This window comes from Capsicum annuum, chromosome 6, assembly GCF_002878395.1.
Source record: "Capsicum annuum cultivar UCD-10X-F1 chromosome 6, UCD10Xv1.1, whole genome shotgun sequence".
In the NCBI taxonomy this organism is placed as follows: domain Eukaryota; kingdom Viridiplantae; phylum Streptophyta; class Magnoliopsida; order Solanales; family Solanaceae; genus Capsicum; species Capsicum annuum.
This window is the reverse complement of record NC_061116.1, coordinates 633,781-642,892: the sequence shown is the minus strand read 5'-3', so window position 1 is coordinate 642,892 and position 9,112 is coordinate 633,781. Positions and strand designations below refer to the sequence as shown.

Here is a 9,112-nt window from a genome sequence, read left to right as displayed (position 1 = left end):
TCGAATTTAAGTCTTTGGAAATGAAAAAAAATCCTATTGAGAATGATGCCTCCCAGGTGTGACGTGCAAATTTGAATATAGTCGAGCCTCGATACAAATGCCAAGTACCAGATAGAAAATCAATTTAGTCGAATCCTACGTAATTACCAGATAAAAAAAATAATTTAGTCAGACCCTAATATCATAGACCGAATTCACACAAAGTAGGGTATGAGGAGGGTAGAATATACGCAGTCCATACCGCTACCTCCGAAGAAGTAGAGAGGTTGTTTCCGATAGACCCCCGGCTCGATTCAAGTCACTGACAATGGGAAAAAAAATCTTATTAGGAGTGTCGCCTCCATAAATAGGCTCTGCAATGTGCGAATTCGAATTTAATCGAGTTTCAATACAAATATCGAATAGAAAACTGATTTATGACTTTAACTCATGCTTATTATGATAATCAATACTAATTAGTGATTATTAGTGATTATTATGACTTTAACTCATGCTTATTAACTACTCACTATAGTTTCACCTTAAATTTACAGTCAGTATAATGACACTTTTATTTTTTATTTTTTTTTGGGTCAACATAATGACATTTTTATATTATCATACCACTTGAACTTGTTATAGAAAAAATTATATTTGTTTTATTTTTTAGGTTATAATCTTTATTTATTACAAGTAATGTATGTAATTACCTTTTAAGCAAAACAATAATTTTAGTCCCTCTAACATTGACAAACTATATTAATTTTGTTATTCTTATGATAGTTGATCAGGTAAATTTACTTTCAATCAGCTAAAATGTATATAATTTTATCTAACTTATCCTTAATAAATATGGTGAAAAAAAATATACTCTCTCCGTCTCATTTTATGTGTCGCCATTTGACCAGACACGAAGTTTAAGAAAAAAGGAAAAACTTGGTAAAGTTTACCAAATTATCCTTTATTAAAAAATGTGTCCATATTTTTTTTTTTAATTAAGTGGGACCAATAAGGGTAAAAGGGTAATTGTGCCTTTAAAAAGTTGCCTAATAAGGAAAGACTACACTTATTTTGGAACGGATTAAAAAAAAAATGATGATCCATAATTTGAGACGGAGAGAGTACTATCTTATTTGGGTGTTTTAATTTAGGACACCAAATAAGCATATATTTCAAGATATTCGAAAAAGATCTCACTATATTTTAACCTCTTTAAACCCAACTTATAAAATTACATCGCTTATATTATTATTGTTATTGTTGCATTATTGGTTTGGTCGCAAAATACGTACATACTTAACTATAATCAAGTATATACATCATGCATTTTTGTGACGGTGATGATTTATCGAAAATCAATTCTTTTATCCATAAAAATAATAGGAATAATATCTATGTATATTTTACTTTATATATATAGCGTATATTATTGTTGTTGTTGCGTTATTGGTTTAGTCGCAAAATACATATACACTTAACAATAATCAAGTGTATAAGTCATGCATTTTCTGAAGCTGATGATTTACCAAAAATAGTTCTTTTATCTACAAAAATAATAGAAATAATATCTACATATATTCTACTTTACATATATGATGTATATTATTGTTTTTTTCTTTTTCATTATTGATTTAATCATAAAATACATACACACTTAACTATAATCAATTGTATATGTCATGAATTTTCTGAAGTTGATGATTTATCGAAAATAATTTTCTTATCTACAAAAATAATAGAAATAATATTTGCATTTATTTTACTTTACATATATGGTGTATATTATTGTTGTTGTTGCATTATTGGTTTAGTCACAAAATACATACACACTTAACTATAATCAAGTGTATACGTCATGTATTTTCTGAAGTTAATGATTTATCGAAAATAGTTTTCTTATCTACAAAAATAATAGAAATAATATATACGTCTATTTTACTTTACATATATGGTGTATATTATTATTATTGTTGTGGCATTATTGATTTAGTCGCAAAATACATACACACTTAACTATAATCAAGTGTATACGTTATGTATTTTCTGAAGCTGATGATTTATCAAAAATAATTTTTCTATCTACAAAATTAATAGAAATAAAGTCTACATATATTTTACTTTACATATATGATGTATATTATTGTAGTTGTTGCATTATTGGTTTGGTTCATAAATTATTAAATTGACTTATTTCCACTAAAAACAAAATAATGGAGTCCCAAAAATATTTCCTAAAATCCTAACATGCATCTTATATACTCCTCTTTGTTTCAAAAAATTGTTTTTTGATCTTAAATTATTATAATTGTAAATATATCACGTAAAAATTAAAATTAAAGTGTTATAAAAGATATATATATATATTTTTTAAAATAGATCATTTATTTTGAAACGGAGCAATTTTTTATTTACCACTAATCATTAGCATTAATTCAATTATACAACCCCCTGTCTCTCTCTTCACTCTATAGTGTAAAATTTAGAAGAAGAAGAAGAAGAAGAAGAAGAAGAAGAAGAAGGAGGAGGATTATATACATTTTTTGTGAAGAAAAGATAAAGATTCATGAAGTGTCCAGTAAGTAAGATTTTTTTTTAATTTTTTTTTTTTTACAAGTATTTTTTTTTTGGTCAATTTTAATTACATGAGCAAGCATATGTTAATTCGAGAAAATGAGTATTATAATTTTTTTTTACAATTTTTGTTGTTGTTAATTTTTTTTGTTGATGTGATTTTAGTAGTGGGTATTTAATTTTATTGCTTAATTTGTGCTAAAAATTGAATCTTGGAGCTTTTTTTTTTTGTACTGTAATTATAATGGAGTTTTGTTCTAATTGATTTTTTGATGTGATTTTAGTAGTGGGTATTCAATTTTATTGCTAAATTTGTGCTAAAAATTGAATCTTGGAGCTACTTTATTTTGTATTGTACTTATAATGGAGTTTTGTTCATCTTTATTTTGTTGTTGCTAATTGACTTTTTGATGTGTTTTGAGTAATGGGTATTCAATTTTATTGCTAAATTTGTGCTAAAAATTGAATCTTGGAGCTACTTTTTTTTTTTTTGTACTGTACTTATAATGGAGTTTTGTTCATCTTTATTATTGTTGTTAATTGACTTTTTGATGTGTTTTTAGTAATGGGTATTCAATTTTATTGCAAAATTTGTGCTAAAAATTGAATCTTGGAGCTACTTTTTGTACTGTACTTATAATGGAGTTTTCATCATTTTTGTGGAATTTGTTTATTTGGGTGTTCTTAAATTGGTTGTTATGACTATTTCTTTAGAGATTTACTTGATCTGGGAATTGGGTTTGTATGATTTGGTCCACATTGTCTTTTTTCAAGAAGATAAGTAGTTGGTCTCAAGATTTAGGATTTGTTTGCAATTCCAAGAGTGTACTTGTTTGGTAAGTGAGGTTGTTTATATTTTTGTTTTTAGCTCATAAATATTGATTATAAGGGAAGCCTTGGAGACTAGAGTGACGGGCAACGTTGCTTCCATGTGACGAGTAGGTCGCGAGCGAGTTCAAGCTGTGTAAACAGTCTCTTGCAGAAATGCTGGTAAGGCCGCGTACAATAGACCCTTGTGATCCGGCCCTTTCCGGGATCCCCCGTATAGCGGGAGCTTTAGTTCACCGGGCTGCTCTTTAGCTCATAAATATTGATTGAGGGATCTGATATGAAGCGGCAGCTGATATACAATTGGTTGCTTACTGCTTTCAGTTATGAAAAGCTTGTGAATTTATGTACCTAAGCTTGTTAAAAGCTTAGTTACTTGCTACAAGTGAAAGTTACTTTTCGTGAAAATGAAAAAAGAGATTTGATCTAGTTGAGCTCTTTCTAATGGTTTCGTCTAAATCCTTTCTGTCATTTTCATTTGATAGGAGCCCTTTTGTACAATACTTGAGGCTTTTCAAACTTACTCGTTATAGAATGTTGACAAAGTACTATTTAACCTATAAATTTGGCCAACAAGACTTGGTGTTTCTTCTTCTTAGTCTTTAATCTTGGAGAAATGCTAGAGTTGAAGAATTTCTATATAATGTTGGAGGACATGATACCACTGATATTGTGTTGGTAGCTTTTTAACGGCCATGCTATGCACATCTCCTTGTGTAAATCTCTTGCTTGCATATGTATTATTGATTGTTGAAGAGATTGACTTACAATATATGAATTGTCTAGCAGTAGTAAGTGTCTAGATACTGAAAGACTTACCGTCCCCTCTTTTTATCTTTTCCAGGCAGTGCTAATTTTGTTGTTGGCATTAAGTCATAGTATTGAACATACTGAAGCTCAATTTGACGGAGAATGCAAATTCAACAAGCCTCTGAAACCCCGACCTCACAGTGCGTCAGTGTTGGACTTTGGGGCTGTGGGTGATGGGGAGACTCTAAATACTCTGGCCTTCCAGAATGCCATTTTCTATCTCAAGTCCTTTGCTGACAAAGGTGGAGCACAACTCTATGTTCCGGCTGGCAGGTGGCTGACCGGAAGCATAAAGCTTACCAGTCACCTCACACTCTTCCTCGAAAAAGAAGCCATTATTCTGGGATCAAAGGTTAGCCCCTGGACTGGTTGTGACGTTCCTGCTTGTTTAGAATTTTTTTTGTGTGTTCATGGAAATATTAAGGCTGTTACTGTATTCACAATAGCCGAAGCATTAGTTCTTGGAAATGAAACGATTATCATGAGGCACTCGAGGGTGTGGCCTAGTTGTGGGTGAATTAAGAACCATGAGATCTTCGGTTCAAATCCCAGTGGAGGGAGAAATTTAGGTGGCTTCTTCTCATCTGTCCAAGCCATGGTAAATAGAGTTACCCGGTGCCTGTGCTGGTGGGAGGTGCGTGCAAGCTGCCGAAACACCACGATCATCCGAAAAAAGAAGGGAGAAATGATTAGAATGAGAACTAGTAGCACTTAATGATGAGGTGTTATGGTTTAGTGGCTATAAAATACATTGAAGTCTACATTAAGGTAACTCCAACAGGGAAGGTGATACGTATTCTATCGTGGAAGGGGTAGACCACAACTTGTCATAACCTCCTAATAATCAAATTTTAGAGTTTGTAGATGCGTTATGATGATGCGGACTGACTTCAGGTCTCAACCTATCTACATATGCATTGGATATATACACATGTCGTTTATATGTTTTTGCAATGCAGGATTATTCTCATTGGGATATAATTGAAGCTTTACCCTCTTATGGCCGAGGTAGCGAGGCACAAAGTGGAAGATATCGCAGCTTGATTTTTGGAAATAATTTAACTGATGTTGTGATAACAGGCAGGAATTCCTTTCTTGTATTGATCTACTAATTTGATGTTTATGTTTTTGTCCTCGCATTTAGCCAACTTATGCCAATTGCTCGTGCAGGTAATAATGGAACTGTTGACTGCCAGGGTTCTATATGGTGGGAGCAGTTCAGTGCCCATTCTTTAAATTATTCTCGACCGTACCTAGTAGAATTTGTTAGCTCCAAAGATGTTGTCGTCTCAAATTTGACCTTCCTGAATGCTCCGGCCGGGAATATTCACCCGGTTTATTGCAGGTAAGTTCATTATCTCTGTGAGAAAAGCTTTTCAGTATAAGCTTCGGTTGTGATAAGATCTGGGCTTCTCTAATTAATTTGAAATTTTCATTCTTTGCAGTAATGTTGTGGTTCAGAACATATCGATCCATTCTCCAGCTAACTCCCCATATACCTATGGGGTAGTCCCAGGTTGGTTTGAATAAAAATTTGTTCTTACCTTTGTTACTTTGAATACTTTGAGCATCTGAAACGTGTTTTAAGTGGTACATCCAACAAGCCAGCACTTTTTAACGTCCAAGAGCCGAAAAATTGACGCTAATAAAGAGAAAGAACTGAATAGTTTCCTGATATTGCTCGGTTCATCAAACAATACCAGCTTTGTGCAGCACAACAGAAACAGATTTTTAATAAATTAATGTACACACACGAGCGTGTATATGACAATTAATTAAAGATGGAGGTACACATGAGCCTTAACTCTGACTTTTTACTTTGAGCTGATGGATGAGAATAATTTAAACCAGATTTTACTGAAACATAATGCAGTTGTTTCTTGTTTGTTCTGTATTAGAAATCTTAGAGGTACTTGCAACTTTTATTCCAAGTAATCTGAGACCTTGTATGCATTTTCAGATTCTTCCGAGCATGTGTGCATTGAGAACAGTAACATTAGCATGGGTCATGATGCTGTTGTTCTGAAAAGTGGTTGGGACGAGTACGGTATTTCCTATGGGAAACCTACTTCCAATGTCCATATTCGAGGGGTTAGGCTGCAGTCTTTTGCAGGCGCTGGAATGGCTTTTGGCAGTGAGATGTCTGGTGGTATCTCCAATGTGTTTGTGGAGCATGTTTACTTGCATGACTCCCTTTTTGGGATTGAGCTGAAGACGGCAAGAGGAAGGGGTGGTTATATCAAAGATATTCTCGTTATGGATGTAGTTATGGCGAATGTGCAAGTAGGTGTTGAGGCCACTGGTCAATGTGATTCTCATCCGGACGAGAAATTTGTTCCTTCTGCACTTCCAGTTGTTAGTTGCATCACCTTTAAGGACATTGTCGGCACAAATGTTTCCATCGCAGGAAATTTCACTGGATTATCTGATTCTCCTTTTACTTCAATATGTCTATCAAACGTTACCTTTTTCATTTCTTCCAACCCTACACCATGGCTATGCTCCGATGTATCCGGTTCTTCTCAAAATGTGTCTCCTGAACCATGTCCTGAGCTGCAGAGCTCATTTTCTAGTACTACTACAACTTGCTTCTCCCTCTTACACCACGTTTATAGTCAAGTTGCAGTTTCGTAAGTGTAACAATTCATTTCATTGAAACTATACAATGAGACACATTTCAACTTCCGGTTATGGTGTACAATTCTCCAATAAGATGCAATGCAGAATCTTCAGTCTCGTGCTTTTGCAAGTGGACATCAAAGTTGCCTGAGATCGCTGATTGTCGTCTGTGTACAGCGTCGGTTTCTTCATTCACATAGAGGAAAAGTTTTGATAGTGCAGCTAATCCAGATGAGTTGCTCTTTTCCTGTCATTTGTTCATTTGAGTTTTTTGTCGATTTGTCTTACATTTGTAAAATAGGCAGCAAAGAAAGGGTGTTATAGTTGATTGTCATTGTTGAAATAGCAACTTTTTTTTGTTTGTTTGATTGAATTGAAAAGAGTTGTTAGTACACAAAGTGAGTTGAAGTTAATCAAATTGGATTTTCTTTTTCTTTGAAGTCACTTGTATCATGTTACCTTTACTTGCACACCTTGTCTTTTGAGGTGACTTAATGTTGTCCTATCAACATTAGTAGAAATTATGTCAAGATTTGTAATTGAGATAATTATGTTGTCATTTGAATTGAATTGGAAAGTAATCATAGTCCACAACGTCTTGTGTTCAAGATATCAAACTGCAATTTTCTGAAGGTTGTATCATCTTATCTCTACTTGTGGACCCTGCATCTTTTTGTTTTTGATAACCGTGGTGTCCGGGCCAGCTTGGCATACTTTGACTAATTCCACGAGATACCTCCTATCACCTCTCATTGACAACAAGTACGAATACCACGGGATACCTATCACCTCTCATCGGCAACAAATACTAATTCCACGGGATATCTATCACCTCTCGTCGGCAACAAGTACTAATTCCACGGAGTACCTATCACCTCTCATCGGCAACAAGTACGAATTCCACGGGATACCTATCACCTCTCATCGGCAACAAGTACTAATTCTACGGGATACCTATCACCTCTCGTCGGCAACAAGTACTAATTCCACAGGATACCTATCACCTCTCGTCGGCAACAAGTACTAATTCCACGGAGTACCTATCACCTCTCATCAGCAACAAGTACGAATTCCACGGAGTACCTATCACCTCTCATCAGCAACAGGTACTAGCAGCAGGTACAAGACAACTCTATCCACCAAGGCTAGGATAGATGAGAAGAAATTACCTAGTGTTTTTTGTCTCGGGATTTGAATCGACCCTGCATTTTGAGGTGACTTAATGTTGTCAGGTCAAGTGTCAACATTAGAAAACATTATGGCAAGATTTGTAATGGAGACAAGTCTTAAACAACCACCACCTTAGTTTGTTTCATTTCCTCTTTTTCCCTTGGATCCTTTGTCATTTCATTTTTTTCTTCTGACCAAAGTAGATGGGTGGATTTGTTGACTGCTAGTGAAAAGTATTGTTAGCTATTGGCAAAAGTCCATTTTTGCAGTGCCTGTGTGATGGTAGGCGATGTTGATGTCAGCAGGTGCGTGTTTGGATTCTCCAAAAGTAGTGTATATTTGGAGAATCCAACACAGGTGCAGCATCGAAAGTGAAGAGTCCGCACAACTTAGATAGTAGATTCTTTCTCTTTGGATTCCACTGGCAGGCAATCGCTTTTTTCACGTCAGCGTTTAGGTTATATATACTTATAATGTTACTGTAAGCGTAACATTATAAGTAATCACGATGTTCAGTCAAACACCATCATATGAAATATGAAATGGACCATAATGAGCACAACCTTGTTAAGTAAGATGAATTCTGTGCAAGGACATCAACTGATGAAAAGTTGCATGCTCTAATGAAGACAAAGTTCTTCACTGGTATCTTTATGTTCCCTTTTAACCTGTCAAAAAAAGTTTTCATGGTCCCTTCCTGCCTGTATTCCACTGAGTTCCTTTATCCCTTGCCATAATGGTATGTTGTATAGAAAAAGGACAGCCCGATGCACTAAAGCTCGCGCTATGCGCAGGGTCGGGGAAAGGGCCCCACCACAAGGGTGTATTTTACGCAGCCTTACCTTGCATTTCTGCCAGAGGCTGTTGCTAGCCTTACCATATGGCATGTAGTATGAAAGCAGTAAAAGACTATAGTGCTCGAATTCTTTAAAAATGTCAACAGGTGCATGTTCGATCCTCCAAAACTGAAGTAGTTCATTTTTGAGGATCCGACATAACTGTGACAGCATTTTGGAGGGTCGAGCAACATAGAACTACTACAACAACATAAACCAATGTAATCCCAGAAGAAGCAACATAGGAACTAAAAGAAACACAGGTAACAAGTGAAACAAATAGATGTACACAGAAGAAA

At 34.8% G+C, this 9,112-nt stretch overlaps 1 protein-coding gene across 2 annotated transcripts; it reads left to right on the top strand.

The window, feature by feature from the left end:
* The first annotated feature begins 2,147 nt into the window (after positions 1–2,147).
* Positions 2,148–7,247, top strand: LOC107855131 (probable polygalacturonase). Of its 2 annotated transcripts, none has more exons than XM_016700130.2 (6): positions 2,148–2,554; positions 4,223–4,540; positions 5,148–5,268; positions 5,359–5,533; positions 5,634–5,704; positions 6,149–7,247. In XM_016700130.2, the coding sequence occupies exons 1-6, from the start codon at positions 2,543–2,545 to the stop codon at positions 6,820–6,822; spliced, it is 1,371 nt and encodes a 456-aa protein (XP_016555616.1). In that variant the 5' UTR covers positions 2,148–2,542; the 3' UTR covers positions 6,823–7,247. The 2 variants fall into 2 exon arrangements, with proteins under 2 accessions (XP_016555616.1, XP_016555617.1); XM_016700131.2 differs by lacking the exon at positions 2,148–2,554 and adding an exon at positions 3,307–3,540.
* The last annotated feature ends 1,865 nt before the right edge of the window (positions 7,248–9,112 follow it).

Excerpts from the sequence above, each read along its gene's own strand:
- LOC107855131 (XM_016700130.2), top strand. Across the intron at positions 5,534-5,633 it reads ATTCACCCGGTTTATTGCAG|TAATGTTGTGGTTCAGAACA; the intron begins GTAAGTTCATTA and ends CATTCTTTGCAG. Across the intron at positions 5,705-6,148 it reads TACCTATGGGGTAGTCCCAG|ATTCTTCCGAGCATGTGTGC; the intron begins GTTGGTTTGAAT and ends ATGCATTTTCAG.